Here is a 16,894-nt window from a genome sequence, read left to right as displayed (position 1 = left end):
GTCTGGACGGATCCGTACGAGGCTATTTTCACACTTAGCTGTTCTATGCTAAAAATAATGCAGACGGATCCGTACTGAACGGAGCCTCCGTCTGCATTATTATGGGCGGATCCGTTCAGAACGGATCCGCCCGAACGCTAGTGTGAAAGTAGCCTTAGGCTGAGTTCACACGAGCGTGACAGATTAGGTCCGGATGCGTTCAGGGTGCGTTCAGTTAAACTCGCACCATTTTGCAAGCAAGTTCAGTCAGTTTTGTCTGCGATTGCGTTTAGTTGTTCAGTTTTTTCCGCGCGGGTGCACTGCGTTTTGATGCGTTTTTAACTCGCGTGATAAAAAACTGAAGGTTTACAAACAACATCTCCTAGCAACCATCAGTGAAAAACGCATTGCACCCGCACTTGCTTGCGGATGCAATGCGTTATTCACGCAGCCCCATTCACTTCTATGGAGCCAGGGCTGCGTGAAAAACGCAGAATATAGAGCATTTTAAAGCATTGCAGAACTGATGCGTGAAAAAAAACGCTCATGTACACAGCCCCTTTGAAATGAATGGGTCAGGATTCAGTGCAGGTGCAATGCGTTCACCTACTGCATTGCACCCGCGCGGAAATCTCGCCCGTGTGAACGCAGCCTAAGGCCCCTTTCACACGGGCGACTTTTCCGTGCGGGTGCGATCCGTGCGGCGAACGTATGGCACCCGCACTAAATCCTGACCCATTCATTTCTATGGGGCTGTGCACATGAGCGTTGTTTTGAACGCATCACTTGTACGTTCAGTGCAAATCGCAGCATGCTCTATAATGTCCGATTTTGACGTGACGCAGGCCCCATAGAAGTGAATGGGGTGTGTGAAAATCGGATGGCATCCGCAAGCAAGTACGGATGCCGTGCGATTTGCACGCATGGTTGCTAGGAGACCATCGGGATGGAGACCCGATCATTATTATTTTCCCTTATAACATGGTTATAAGGGAAAATAATAGCATTCTGAATACAGAATGCATAGTAAACCAGCGCTAGAGGGGTTAAAATAAAATAAAAATAATTTAACTCACCTTAGTCCACTTGCTCGCGAAGCCGGCATCTCCTTGTGTCTCCGCTGCTGATGAACAGGACCTGGGATGAGCTGCTCCATTAAATAAAGCTTAAGGACCTTCGATGACGTCACTCCGGTCATCACATGATCTTTTACCATGGTGAATCACCATGGTAAAAGATCATGTGACGTACCATGTGATGACCGGAGTGACGTCATCGAAGGTCCTTAACCGGTATTTAATGGAGCAGCTCATCCCAGGTCCTGTTCATCAGCAGCGGAGACACAAGGAGATGCCGGCTTCGCGAGCAAGTGGACTAAGGTGAGTTAAATTATTTTTTATTTTATTTTAACCCCTCTAGCGCTGGTTTACTATGCATTCTGTATTCAGAATGCTATTATTTTCCCTTATAACCATGTTATAAGGGAAAATAATACAATCTTCAGAACATCAATCCCAAGCCCGAACTTCTATGAAGAAGTTCGGGTTTGGGTACCAAACATGCGCGATTTTTCTCACGCGAGTGCAACGCATGACAATGTTTTGCACTTGCGCAGAAAAAATCGCGCATTTTCCCGCAACGCACCCGGCTCTTAGCCGGGCCAAAAAAATGACGCCCGTGTGAAAGAGGCCTAAGGGTGCTGGCACACAGCGCAGTTCTGACATGCATTCAGGATGCAGTTTTTCTTTATTGTAGCGAGCTGAAATTACTTTAATCATTACCACAATGCAGAACACCAGGGTTTAATGAGGCTGCTAAACTGAAAACTGCATCCTGAATGCATGTCAGAACTGCACTGTGTGCCATCACCCTAAGGCCTCATTCACGCGGCCGTTGTGCGACCTTTCCGTGCATTGGGGATTGCAATTTGCGGTCCCCAATGCACGGGCAACATCCATGAGGCGGCCGGGATGGATCGAGACCCATTCAACTTGAATGGGTCCGTGATTCCGTGCCTCCGTTCCGCACCGCATCTCCTGGATTGCAGACCCATTCAGGTGAATGGGTCCGCATCCGGGATGCGGGGTGCACACGGCCAGTGCCTGTGTATTGCGGACTCACTGTGTGCGGGCCGTAATACGGCCACTGCCGAGCAACGGCCGTGTGCATGAGACCTTACTGAAAAAGAACCACCAGAGGTCAGACTAATAAAAATACACCGAGTCTAATTCATCAACGGCAAAAGACTGACAGCCGAATGAAATACACCTAATTTTACATCTAAAAACAACCAAGCTTGATAAATGACCCCCAATGAGTTTAAACTCTCAGGCCGGGTTCACATGTGATTGATTACCTGCAAATTTGCCATTGTGGATTTGCAAGCAACAAATACTAGCAATGTGGATTAGAAGTTCTCAATTCTCATCTACACGCTGTGTAAAAAAACTGCAGCATAAATTGGCCTGTGGTGAGGATTTTAAATCTGCAGCGTGTCAATTTATGCTGCAGATCTCACCCTTTGCAATCGAGGGGCTGAAGTCTGCTGGCTTTTCAGCGGCAAAAACTGTATGTAATACATGCAGTTTTGCTGCAGTTTTTGCTGTGGAAATGCAGCAAAAATCACACTAGATGTTTGAAGACTTAGGACAGCAAGCACAGCGATTTTTGGAAACTTCCTCAGAAATTTTTTGCAACAAAATCTGTTATGCCTCTTTCACACGGGCGTCCCGGATTTGCTCCGGATGCGTCGCGTGTGCATTACGGGAAACCCGCGTCAGTGCGCACGCAATTTCAGACAGTTTTGACTGCGATTGCGTTGCATTCAGTTTTTTCCACGCGAGCGCAATGTATTTTGCATGCACGTGATAAAAAGCTGTCACACCCTCTGCACTTTTTAATTGACAGAGCCGTGGTCCTGTCAAAGTGCAGAGGGCACAGCAGCTGCAGAGAGAGCAGCACCTCTAGGTGTAACGACAACACCCCCATTGCTCTTAGATGCTCATTTGCATATATTAAAACATAATTTTTCTCAGCTTCATAGGTACAATTCTGCTGACAGAAGCCCTTTAAGGACCAGTAACATGTCCCCCTTACTTTTCCAGCAATCATAACTTTTACATTTTTTCTTCAAAACGCAAGGAAAACTATACATATACGGTATCGCCGGATTCGTACTGATCTGTAGAATAAAAGTAACTGGTCAATTTTATCGTACATTGAACGTCGTAATGAAAAAACCCGTAAAACTGTAGTGGAATCGCTATATTTTTGCAATTTCACCCCATTTGGAATTTTTTTCCCCGCTTCCCACTACATCATGTGCAATATTAAATGGTGGCGTTAGAAAGCACAACTTGTCCCACAAAAAACAAGCCCTCATATGGCTATGTGAGCAGACAAATAAAAAAAGTTATGGCTTTGGTAAGGCAGGGAGCGCAAAACAAAAACGACAAAAAAAAACTTTCAGTCCTGAAAGGGTTAAAGGGTTATCCCATCTTAGACGATGGGGGCATATCGCTAGGATATGCCCCCATTGTCTGATAGGTGCGGGTCCCACCTCTGGGACCCGCACCTACAAGGAGAACGGAGCCAAGGAGAGTTGCGGCTGGAGGACCCCGGGTTTCCTTGTGTCCGTCCACCACCAGGCGCAGCTCCCCGCCTCTCCCATTGAAGTGAATGGGAGCGCATCGCGCATGCGCTGCCACCGCTTCCATTCATTTCTATGGGGCCGACGGAAATACCCGAGCCTATTTTTGGCTGCTACATAGAAATGAATGGAAGGCGGCCGCGCATGCGCAGTGCACCCTTCTCAAATTTCTCTGCTCCGTTCTCCTTGTAGGTGCGGGTCCCAGAGGTGGGACCCGCACCTATCAGACAATTGGAGCGTATCCTAGCGATATGCCCCCATTGTCTAAGATGGGATAACCCCTTTAAGGTACATGTTTCTTGATGCAGTTATGAAAGCAAAATCAGGAGTGCAACATAAAGAATATGTCAGCAATTTGCTCTACAGTCCTGAGGGATCTTGACCAGATGGAATAGCCTTCAGTCCCCACACACATCATTGTGCACTGGACATCCAAGACCCTGTCACCGGTTCTCCTTACCTAGACCACTTCTGGTAGGTACTAACCACTGAATACCGGGAACACCCTACAACAATGGGTCTGGGTATCTCCAAAAAGGCCAGTCATCTCGCCACAGAAATGTTATGAATCGAGTGTTTACCTGCTGACAAATACATCACAACCAATGACAGACACCACTGTCACAAGATAATCAATGTTGTTCACTTCGCCTGACAGATCAGTGATTTTAATGTTTGAACCAGCAATATTATAAATGTCAAATAATTAGAATTATAATTTACATGTCTCTCTCTTCAGCTATGCCATCTTGTAGGCTCAGTGACTCCACACTAGTAATGGATCCTGACGAGGAGAGATCTGTCACTTGTTATGTGAACGGCTTCTATCCAGAAAGTGTGGAAATACAATGGCTGAAGTACAGTAAAGCTTCCTCCAAACAATCTGAACTGAATAGCCAGACCTGCACCAGTGAGCCCGTCCAGAACCACGATGGGACCTACAATGTGACCAGTGTCCTGTTTATGAGACCTGTGAGCACAGATATGGACGGAGACGTGTATTCCTGTGTAGTCTCCCACAGGTCGCTGACAGATCGTCTGACATCTAATGTTACTCTCTCAGTGAACTCTATTATATGTAAGTATCTAAGTCATTAGGAATGTTCTTGTAATGCACATTACACCAACCTTTATGGCCACTGAACATTAACCTCCTAAAGCCTCATTCACACTCTCAAGAATGTTACTTGCATTTTTAACCCCTTAAGCCTCATGCACACGGCCGTTGTTTGGGTCCGCATCCGAGCCGCTGTTTTTGCGGCTCGGATCTGGACCCATTAACTTCAATGGGGCCGCAAAAGATGCGGATAGCACTGGGCCTCCGCCTTTTCTTACAGCAGAGAGTGGGGACACGGCTGTAACATATTACTGCTCTAAAGGCCCGGACCGGCAGGAGTGCCGATCTGGGCTGTTTAACCACTTACATGCCATTGGCAATGGCGCCACCATGCACATTACACCATGCACGTTACAAAGGGAGCAGACTACCTCTGTCTCCCATCAGCACCCTGTAAATTAGATTATAGGGTACCAATGCCAGTGCAGGCAGGCCGGGCCTCCAACTTTTTCCAGCAGGCTGCGCCTCTCTGGCACAGCCTGCTGGTGAATGTCAGGAGAGGACCGACATTAAAATACATTGCGCTATAGGAATAAATCAAAAGATCGCCTATTATAGTCCCCTTGTGGGACTATTAAATGGTTAGAAAAAGGTTAAAAAAAAATTAGGAAGAGATGCTTTGAAAATTATTTTTAGGCCTCTTTCACACGGGCGAGATTTCTAACCATTTAATAGTCCCACACTATTTTACTATGCATTCTGTATTAAGAATGCTATTATTTTCCCTTATAACCATGTTAGAAGGGAAAATAATACAATCTACACAACACCGATCCCAAATCCGAACTTCTGTGAAGAAGTCCAGGTTCGGGTCTGGGTACCAAACATGCCGATTTTTCTCACGTGTTTTTACCACGCATTTTCCCGCAACGCAACCGCATCTGTTCCCGCATGTCACCCGCAACGCCCGTGTAAACCCAGCCTTAGGCCCCTTTCACACGGGCGACTTTTCCGTGCGGGTGCGATCCGTGCGGCGAACGTATGGCACCCGCACTAAATCCTGACCCATTCATTTCTATGGGGCTGTGCACATGAGCGATGTTTTTAACGCATCACTTGTACGTTCAGTGCAAATCGCAGCATGCTCTATAATGTCCGATTTTGACGTGACGCAGGCCCCATAGAAGTGAATGGGGTGCGTGCAAATCGGATGGCATCCGCAAGCAAGTACGGATGCCGTGCGATTTGCACGCATGGTTGCTAGGAGACCATCGGGATGGAGACCCGATCATTATTATTTTCCCTTATAACATGGTTATAAGGGAAAATAATAGCATTCTGAATACAGAATGCATAGTAAACCAGCGCTAGAGGGGTTAAAATAAAATAAAAAATAATTTAACTCACCTTAGTCCACTTGTTCGCGAAGCCGGCATCTCCTTGTGTCTCCGCTGCTGATGAACAGGACCTGGGATGAGCTGCTCCATTAAATAGAGCTTAAGGACCTTCGATGACGTCACTCCGGTCATCACATGATCTTTTACCATGGTGAATCACCATGGTAAAAGATCATGTGACGTACCATGTGATGACCGGAGTGACGTCATCGAAGGTCCTTAACCGGTATTTAATGGAGCAGCTCACCCCAGGTCCTGTTCATCAGCAGCGGAGACACAAGGAGATGCCGGCTTCGCGAGCAAGTGGACTAAGGTGAGTTAAATTATTTTTTATTTTATTTTAACCCCTCTAGCGCTGGTTTACTATGCATTCTGTATTCAGAATGCTATTATTTTCTCTTATAACCATGTTATAAGGGAAAATAATACAATCTTCAGAACATCAATCCCAAGCCCGAACTTCTATGAAGAAGTTCGGGTTTGGGTACCAAACATGCGCGATTTTTCTCACGCGAGTGCAACGCATGACAATGTTTTGCACTTGCGCAGAAAAAATCGCGCATTTTCCCGCAACGCACCCGGCTCTTAGCCGGGCCAAAAAAATGACGCCCGTGTGAAAGAGGCCTTAGGGTTTAAATCACTTGCAAGTCAATTTATGCTGCAGACATTCAGCAAGGATTTCACCCTTTGCAATACAGGGGGTTAAATCCATAGCTAAGGTGCAACAAAATCCGCAACAAATCTGCAGCGTCCTTTCCAATGCAGAAACCCACTACTAAGCGCGCCTCTTTTTTGGAGCAAAAAAACAAAAACAAAACAGGCGTATTGGCAAAGTCTGTCTTCAGTTTATGCCTCATTTATTATTCTTTCATAAATCTGGTTAGTCTTTTTTGAGTTTAAGTCTGACATCTAGCAGTAGTTTTCTTGTAAGATGGATTCAAATTCACTAAACTGGTCTAAATAGTATGCGCGTGAAAAAGTGACGCAAGTGAGCTGAACTTTGGCGCACATCTCAATGAACGTAGGCAAACTCACCACTCAAAACAGAGACAGAAAAGTATGCAGGCCCTGGGGTGAAGTAGACAAGACTGTTTTTACAACAAAATCTGGCGCAAAATAAGGAGCACCTATATAAACAGGACAGAAATGAGACGCAAAAGTTAGAAAACTTCTGAATTTGTCTTAATACTCAAATTGGTGCAACAGGTGCAAATGCCTCCAAAACAGGCGCAAAATGATTAATTGAAAAATAAAATAGTTGGAAACAGACGGCGACACTTTAGTAAATGTGTTCCAGAAATCCACTACATGTAGCCGTACCCTAATGTTTGATAACTCATATAGGAGGTCATCCCATGCATTTACTGGTAGAGACATAACTGTAAATCCAATATCAGCAGCTGACTATGGTTTCCACCTCTTCTGGGTCATGGAACCTGGTAGATAACCTTATTTGTGATTTGATTACCGGTAAATGGTTCAGAATGGGAAGCCAAGCGTCCCCACACCTAATAAAGGGTCCATTGACATGGCAGATATTTCAGACGGAAAATCTGCTGTAGAATCCATGACAGAAACCTAAAGACCTTAAGTCTCTGGAGCGGTTTTACATTTTTAATACAGTAGATCCACTCACGGCTTCAATTAGGCTAATCCTCGAGCAAGGGTAAGGCCTAGTTCACACTTCAGTTATTTGGTCAGGTATTTCCATCAGTTATTGTGAGCCAAAACCAGTAGTGAAGCCTCCACAGAGATCAGGTGTAATGTGAAGATCTGCACCTGTTCTGTGTTTTTGACCCGCCCCTGATTTTGGCTCACAATAACTGATGGAAATAACTGACCAAATAACTGAAGTGTGAAGTCAGCCTAAGGCCTCTTGCACACGACCGTACACCCTCCGAGATATACGGTCCATGAGCGGGCCATAGTTCCCAAAGCGACATTGATCGTACGCACGGGAGCGCACAACATCATAGATCACAACGATGCTGTGCACGTCAGGCCGCCTTGTGGGACTATTGTCCCGTACTCATAGGATTGTATGACAATAGCCCCGCGGGCGGCCCGACGTGCACAGCATCGTTGTAATTTATGATGTTGTGTGCTCCTGTGCGCACGTTCAATGCCGCTCCAGGACATATGGCCCGCTCACGGACCGTTTGTCATGGAGGGCATACAGTTGTGTGCAAGGGCCCTAACAGTGTCTACATAGAAACTGTGCCAAGAAAAAATGTGCATTGAAATGGCACGGAAATAACCTACAGCTGTATGAACAGCGATGGAAAACATTGGGAGGTGGAAATCCACGCACCGAGGGCTTAATGCTTAAAATTTCTGCCACAGTTGTGCCAAGTGGTTTCTTCTACATAGACCTCTAGGGCAGTTGAGTAGATTACATTGCTTGTTTCACATGTAAAATCCCTTTCAACTGGAAATGGCTCAGGCTACTTTTTAAACTAGCGGTTTTTGCGGATCCGTCATGAATATACTGATCCCCTAGGGGACAAAGGGGTAAAACTTAACATTTAATAATGTATCTAAAAACGTGAAGCACTAACCCAGAGAGCCTCTCGGACAAACTAACAAATAGACAGTCCTAATGGGCCTGGACACACAAACACTAAATGGTAACAAAGGCAGGAAGCAAACAAAAGGAACGTTCTCACCCATCAGATGCTGTAGACGTGGGTGGTGTAGTCACTTGGGTAGATGCAACCTTCCATGCGATAGACTGTATTGATGTGTTACCATACGGAGAAGATGGCAACGTATGAACCTCAGCAAAGACAGGAGACGGGAGCAAGAAATCCCAAGTACACCCTGGTTAAGGGGCAGGGACTAAATCACCCTACCTGCCTATACGAGGTACTTGCCCCGCAAGGAGCGTCCCCGTCCGGATACCTATCCCTATTTCGGGCGGAATCCCTAGTACACCCTATAAGAGGTAAACTCCCAACGTGTCTTTTAATGTCCAGAATTCCCTGTACACATGTCCCTGGATTAGCAGAGACCTCAATATTGTACGCGTCTTTAATAGTTACCAACACATCAGTCCAGAATTTATTAAGCTCTGCACAGTCCCAGAACATGTGTAGCAAGGAAGCAGGACTCACTCCACACCGAGGACAGGATGCATCAGGTCTAACTCCTACCTTGAACAGAAATGCTGGAGTCCTATATACCCTGTGAACAAGAAACAGTTGAGACATGTGTTGGCCTCCACAAAGCGACATAGTGCCATTATCGATTTCCATTGTTCCTCTGATATTGGTCCAACCTCCCCCCTCCCATTTATACTTGACCACTAGTGTATCCTGTTTCAATGATTTCACAAATAGATTCCTATAAATGGATGAAAGTAATCCACTCGAGGAGTAACCCGTGAGGATTTGTTGGAACAGTAGAACAGTCGTACATTTAGGTGACATAGAGTTCGCCTGGGCATGAAATGCGTGTCGTAGCTGCAAAAACTGATAAAAGGCTGTGTGAGGAAGAGCAAACTCATTTCTAAGTTTAGTGGTGGGTTGTGGTGGCTCACTAGTAAGTAGTTAAGGTATGGTGCTGCAAGCTCATATAGAGGGAATCACCCCACCCTCTCTTAAAGGCAAATGTAGTAATAGGAAAATGAGCGAGCACTCATACACTTGGCAACCAAATTGACATATGCAGAAAATATTTATTAAATCCCCATAAAATACAAGTAATAAAATTTATAAGAACAATGTAGCAATAATATACAACATTACAGTCACATATATTGTGGTAGATATGATCGACACTATATTCATATGACTCAATAGTGTCGATAAATTCAATAATATATCACACCAAAAAACTTCAAGTATATGCTGTGATTTGGGAAGAGGGGGTATTATCTTCTGGCGCTATATCCCAATTTGGGAAACTGAATGTCACTGAAAATGTTGTAGGTGTATTCACTGGGAGTGCAACATGTTCATAAAGTGTCCACAGGAATCCTGATAATGTGAAAAGTCTCTTATAGCATATCCTTTTAAGGTCGATATGAGCTTTGAATTGAAGAAAACTTTAAATCGATATTTGGCTTACCGTCTAGCGTCTGCTGTCTCCCTATTGCTTCAATGGAGCTTTAAATATTAGCCTGCTTATTCAGTCGCTCCATACAGCAAGCTGGTTTAAATTTCGCGGGAGTTCCAAAGATCGCAGGAGTTGCCACTCTGTTCCGCAATTTCCTTTGGTGCAGCTTTCGACGATAAGAATAGTTAATCCTTTACTGTAGAAGTTTTCTTCTGTATGGCCATACAGTATTATCGGAGGCTTTTCAATGCAGGTACATCACTTGTTTCACCATACGCGTTACGGGTAAATTCACTCTCCCTTCCTCAGTGGTCAAGTGTCTGCCTGCTCTGCCTCCATTTTTATCCATTCCTTTAATTGCTTCCCAAATCTCAGACACCTGTTGTTCATGCTACTCCCAGTTGGCCAGGGAATCCTCCCACATAATCAGGGGATAATTCTATGCAGCCTTAAAATTATTATTATTTTTTCTCTCCTTTTCTTCTTCTTGCAGTTTCCATGCGTTTTTTATGCATTTTTTTGGGGACACGTGCGTTTTTTGGTCCAGATGTCCCAATTGGTGTGATATATCATTGTGTGAAATATAAACTTGATATCTGATTGCTAACACTTATAAAATGACTTTTTATAATAAAATATTATTAAACAAATTTTGAAGATTAAAATATCAATATAAAAATGTAAAACAATAAATAATAAATGTGAGGAATCTTGAAAGTTTCATAGGAATCCTAAAGTTTGATACAATTATTCGGATTTGATAGAGAAAGAAGGGTGGGTATCTCGGAGCCAAGGACACGTCGCAGCGCCGATAAACTGCCTGGCGTGCGACGTCCTGTCGGCCACGAGACACCCAACCTACATAAATCCCAAAATTTCCAACTCTGAATTAAGGCCTTTCGGTTGTAGAGATCCAAATTCATAAATGCGTCTGGATTCTATCCTAGACATTTGTCTAATAAAATCACCGCCTCTCCAGTGTTTCTCCACCTTCTCCAGTGCCGTAAACACCAGGCTCGATGGATCCTGATTATGCATCTCTTTATAATGTTTAGATAGGGAATGTTTATCATAACCCTTCCTGATGTTGGCAATATGTTCGGCCACTCTTTTTTTGAATGGCCTCTTAGTACGTCCTATATATTGTCTGTTACAGAGGCACTGGAGAAGGTAGATAACTCCATTGGAGTCACATGTAAGACAATCTTCTATCTCCCAATTAAAATTGTTCTGAGTCGAGGGGACATTAGTCGTCAGGCGGGGTTTTTTTATTTATTCTACAACCCATACACCTTCCACATTTATAAAAACCCTTCAAACTCAGCCAAGTTCCTGAAAAACTCAACTTATTCTGTTTCCACGGTTTTACGGTAGGGGCCACCTTGATACCTAGATTGGGTGCCCTAGTGAAGGTAATAGTTGGAACAGTCGGGAGTTAGTGTCCCACAATTTTGTCATTCAACACATGGTGCCAATGGGTTTTAATAATTTTCTGAATCTTCCTATAATTCTCATTAAATGGAAGAACAACTCTCATGGCTTCTTTATTTTGTGTTTTATCTTTCTCATTTTTATCTTTATTGTCCTCCTTATTAAAGAACTCTCTTCTATCTAATTTCCTAATTTGGTTGAGTGACTCCTCCACTAAGTTTTCAGGATATTCCTTCTCAATAAATTGTGATTAATAAATCCAATAATTCGGTGCTCTCCTGTATGTTTGAGGTAAAGACCAGATTTAAATTATTAATATTAATTGTTTCTAGGAATTTTTCCAATTCTTCTTTACTCTTTTTCCAGATGAAGATCACATCATCTATATAACGGCGCCACAGGGCCAGATCTGTCCCCAGCCTTGGCTTGATGAGGTTGTACTCCCACTCAGCCAAGAACAAATTAGCGTAGCTGGGGGCGAATCTGGTCCCCATGGCGGTACCCCGCTTCTGCAGGAAGAATTCCCCCTCAAAAAAGAAGTAGTTGTGGCTCAGGATATACTCTATTCCTTTCGTTATAAATTCTTTTTTTATTGCTCCATACGAGACATCTCTTATTAATTGCATTTTTACAGCATCAATTCCTTGCTGATGTTCAATCACAGTATAAAGTGACTGAACATCAAGTGTACCCATAATCCATCCAGACTGGACATCTAAGTTTTCCAGAATCTGTATGATTTGGGTAGTATCTTTAATATAGGAATTGGTTTTCTTGACTATTGGCTGTAACTGTACGTCTATATATTTGGACAGGTTGGATGTGATAGATCCAATCCCTGAGACTATAGGGCGTCCTGGTGGATCATTCGGATTTTTATGCACCTTGGGCAGGCAGTAGAAGCATGGTAGCCTCCTCTGTGTGCCCAAAATGAAATCCAGTTCCTGCTGTGATATTGTACCATTATCCAATCCGTCCATACTGTATCTCCTGAGCTCCAACTCAAATCTCTCAAGGGGGTCTCCCCCCAATTTTTGATAGGTCTCCCCATCTGAGAGTTGTCGGAGACATTCCCTATTATAATTAATTGTGTCCATCACCACTACCGCACTTCCCTTATCCGCGGGGCGTATAGTGATGGAGTGTTTTTTTTGTAGTTGTTTCAATGCCTCAAACTCTCCTCTGGTTAGATTGTTTGTGGCTCTTGGTCTAGCCTTTAGTTTGCAAATATCTTCCTCTACACACTTCTGAAAGGCTCCTATTTCTTGGCTGATTTCACTCCTTGGGAACATATTTGATTTATTTTTTAGGAGGTTTTTGTTAGGGTTTTTTGTCTTTTTTACGCTTTTTTCAACTATCACTTTCTCATTCCTCACAATTGGATTTTTGATAAAATATTTTTTGAGGCAGATATTCCTTATTAGTTTTTGTACTCCTATATATGTAGAGGATTTATCCATCTTATTGGAGGGGGAAAACTTCAGACCTTTCTCTAACAGATTATTTTGGGTTTTAGTCAGGGTGGTTGAACTTAAATTAATTATTGCGCTGAGATCTGTTGCTAGTGATGTATTTTGTGATATGTGTCTCTTCCTCTTACTTCGTCTTGTCTTTCTGACCCTCCTCTGTGTCTTGAGTGTTGGTATCTTACTTGTTCTATGTGGTTCATCTTTTGGGGTTGTATATTATTGCTACATTGTTCTTATAAATTTTATTACTTGTATTTTATGGGGATTTAATAAATATTTTCTGCATATGTCATTTCTAAGTTTCTCAAAGGACTTAAACTCACCATCTTTCTGCAGCTGATATAAGAATTTAACGCCCTTACGGTCCCAGGGCGAAAACCCTTCTAGGCGAAATATTTCATGCAACTGGGGATTCTTCCACACAGCAGTGACCTGGGTGAAGCCTTGTATAGACAGCAAAACATGACACCTCTGCCAGACTTTATGTATCATACTGAGTGTAGGGTGTTCCACTATCTTATCAGTAAAGCTACAGATGAGTCCCCAGACGCAACGTCCCCAGGGATCCTTCCCCACCCCTCAACTGCTGCAGCTGCGAAGATATATAATATAGCCAGGAGTTTGGGATAGAGAGCCCCCCTGCATCTTTTCTTCTCTGCAACGTATCTAGTCGGATTCTAGCAGTTTTTTTTTTTTGCACCAAATCAGATTCCTAAATAGTCTATCTATTCTAATAAAGATCCGGCGAGGAACCCAACTTATATCTAGTTTTAGTAAAAACTGCTCACTCATTACCCATTAGCCCAGGGGTCAGCAACCTCCGGCACTTCTGCTGTTATGAAAGTACAGTTCCCGGCATGATCCAATCACTTCAATGGGAGTTCTGAGAAGAGCAGCACAAGTATGCATGGTGGGAGTTGTAGTTTTGCAACAGCTGCAGTGCCGGAGGTTGCCTACCACTGCATTAGCCAGTTATATGCTTAGATAGATATTAGGTTTAGCGAAACCTCATACCAGATATTATCCTTCATTGCTTTGATTAACTGTGTATTCCTTTCTTCTATTCTCTTTATTCCCTATAGGTAAATATATACCATGGATTGTAGCTGGCGTGGCTTTTATTATACTACTGGTACTGGTACTGGTACTGGCAGTAATATTATACTATTGTATAAAAGGTAAGAACTTTACTTACTACTAGGAAAACCTTGTTATGTAAGGACTGGAATGGACTATGGCGCTCAGCAATACATCTTCACTTGACACCTACAAGGGATCTGAAATATTCATAAAGATATATTCAGAGGCTGCAGTCAAGTAGCATTTTTTCAAAAATATAGTTTATCTGCTTTTCCATGTGTTGTTTAATGTAAGGTAACAATTACTGGTACACCATACCTTTATTGTGCAGCTCAGTACAAGTACAATGATAAGAAATGTATCCACTCCAACAGAGGTTGCAGTACATTTTTTCTAGAAGAGCAAAAATACTCCTCTTGCCATTTTTGACGAGCATTTTTAGTGATGGAGGAGTACAAAAGTTGCAGGAATTGAAATCACTAATACGTAGGCCTACATCATTTTAAGGCCTCATGCACACGACCGTATTTTGTTTCTGTGTCCGATCGTTTTATTTTTTTTGCGGATAGGATGCGGACCCATTCATTTCAATGGGTCCGCAAAAAACGCGGACAGCATACCGTGTGCTGTCCGCATCAGTATGTCCGTTCCGTTGCTCCGCCAAAAAAATAGTGCATGTCCTATTTTTTTCTAGTTTGCGGACAAGGATAGGTAATATTACAATGGATCCGAAAAAAAAAACGGATCCGAAAAAAAAACGGATGACATACGGAATTCGTTTTTTGCGGATCCGCGATTTGCGGACTGCAAAACACATACGGTCGTGTGCATGTAGCCTAAGGGCTTGTTCACATCTGTGTTGGAGGCCTCGTTCGGGGGCTCTGTGACAGATTCTTGTCTGGTAAGGCTACTTTCACACTAGCGTTAATATTTTCCGGTATTGAGATCCGTCATAGGGTCTCAATACCGGGAAAAAATGCTTCCGTTTTGTCCCCATTTATTGTCAATGGGGACAAAACGTTACTGAATAGAACGGAAAGCTCCAAAATGCATTCTCTTCCGTTCTCATACTGGAGAGCACGCTGCGGTTTGTTTTCCATTTTGGGATCATGACCCACAATGCAAGTCAATGGCGACGGATCCATTTTCTCAGACACAATAGAAAACGGATCCGTCCTCCACTGACTTTCAATGGAGTTCATGACGGATCCATCTTGGTTATGTTAAAGATAATACAACCGGATGCATTCATAACGGATGCAGGCGGTTGTATTATCAGTAACAGATGCGTTTTTGCTGAACACTGCCGGATCTAGTAAAAACGCTAGTATGGAAGTAGCCTATAAAAAGGCAAGATCCCGAATGGAAACTGAATGGATCTAATTATAGTCAATGGAGTCTTCTCATCTCGGCTTGTGTCAGTTATGTGCCCGATCCAGCACTTCCGTTATTTTTGTTGTTTTGCTCAACTAACGGAGCAGAACAACAGAAGTAAGTAGCAGCGGTGTGAACATGCAGAGGAACTATTACTAGCCTAGATAACATATTTCCCCTCCCTTCAGCGCCCTCCAACATACAGTCCCATGCAGTGTCGGACTGGGATGTCTAGAGCCCACCAGTAAAATTCATTCTGGGGCCCACTGTACAGCAAAATGCAAATATTACCTGCCGACATAGAGGCAGACAGCAACAAGATGCTAGAAGATGATTGATTATGGGGATCTCTGCAACAACTTCCAAAAGTGGGTCCCAGGGAACAGAGGATACTGGCTGGCCTGCCTCTATTCCTAGAAGCCATCTAAACCTTCCGATGGGTCTATAATAATAAACTGTATTGTCCTACCCAGTTTATTACATTGATAAAGGTTATTTTTAGATGCTGTGCTGGTGGACTGGGGGCACAGCTTTCTCAGGGGCCCAGCAGGCGATTCCCCTGTGGGCGAGTCTGAGCCTGGTCCCATGTAAATAACATGTCTCCCCTCCCTCCAACATACAGTCCTATGTAAATAACATGTCTCATCTCTCTCCATCCCCCTCCAACATACAGTCCCATGTCAATAACATCACTCCCCTCCCAGTACAATACCATGTAAATACCAGCATTCCTTTCCCTCCAGGATAGGGTTAATAAGCCCCGGGGAGGGTTCTGTAGTTAATGTAGAGCAGGCAATTAGAGCCAAGGGATAAAGTACAGTCCAATATACTGCTTAGAAACCCCAGGTAGGCACCAAGATGAACATTTATTAAAAGGGTTATCCAAGATTAGCAAATGCCCCCCCATGTGCCGGACCCCTCACAGTAAATATACTTACCTGGCTCCCCGCGCCGCTGCTGCTTCTTCCCATGCATGGATGAAAATTTCTGTGTCGTGGGGGGGGGTTCGAGAGAGCAGCCAATGGCAGACAGGGATGAGCCTCCCTAGCATCTCGGGTGACGCTAGAGGGCTCATTCCCATTCCCGCCTGCCATTGGCTGCTCATTACTTCCCGACACTGGATGTTTTTATCCGTGCACAGGGGGACCAGGAGCGGCGAGGGGAGCAGGGTAAGTATATTCACTGTGAGGAGCCCAGCATATCGGGTCGCATTTGCTAATCTTGGATAACCGCTTTAATGCCCACCAGGAGGCCACTTAACCTGCCAGGCCACCATTCCGCTAATAGTACTGAAGATTGCGGTGCCGCTCCCGGCACAGCTTCAGAGCATTGCACCGTACGTTCCGGCAGCCAGCCCAGACTGAGCAATCAGCAGCTTCATTCCAAATAACAAAGCTCCTTG

At 44.0% G+C, this 16,894-nt stretch overlaps 1 protein-coding gene across 1 annotated transcript in view; it reads left to right on the top strand.

Annotated features, from left to right (window-relative positions):
* The window catches only part of LOC122920267, a 56,160-nt gene that overhangs the window by 22,728 nt on the left and 16,538 nt on the right, over window positions 1-16,894 (top strand). Inside the window, exons 3-4 of the mRNA XM_044269646.1 lie at window positions 4,368-4,706; window positions 14,121-14,216. Of these exons, the coding sequence (XP_044125581.1) occupies window positions 4,368-4,706; window positions 14,121-14,216 (435 nt within the window). The remainder of the gene's footprint in view (window positions 1-4,367; window positions 4,707-14,120; window positions 14,217-16,894) is intronic.

This window comes from Bufo gargarizans, chromosome 10, assembly GCF_014858855.1.
Source record: "Bufo gargarizans isolate SCDJY-AF-19 chromosome 10, ASM1485885v1, whole genome shotgun sequence".
NCBI lineage: Eukaryota > Metazoa > Chordata > Amphibia > Anura > Bufonidae > Bufo > Bufo gargarizans.
Note: the sequence above shows the minus strand (reverse complement) of the source record. Positions and strands in the feature narration are given on the sequence as shown.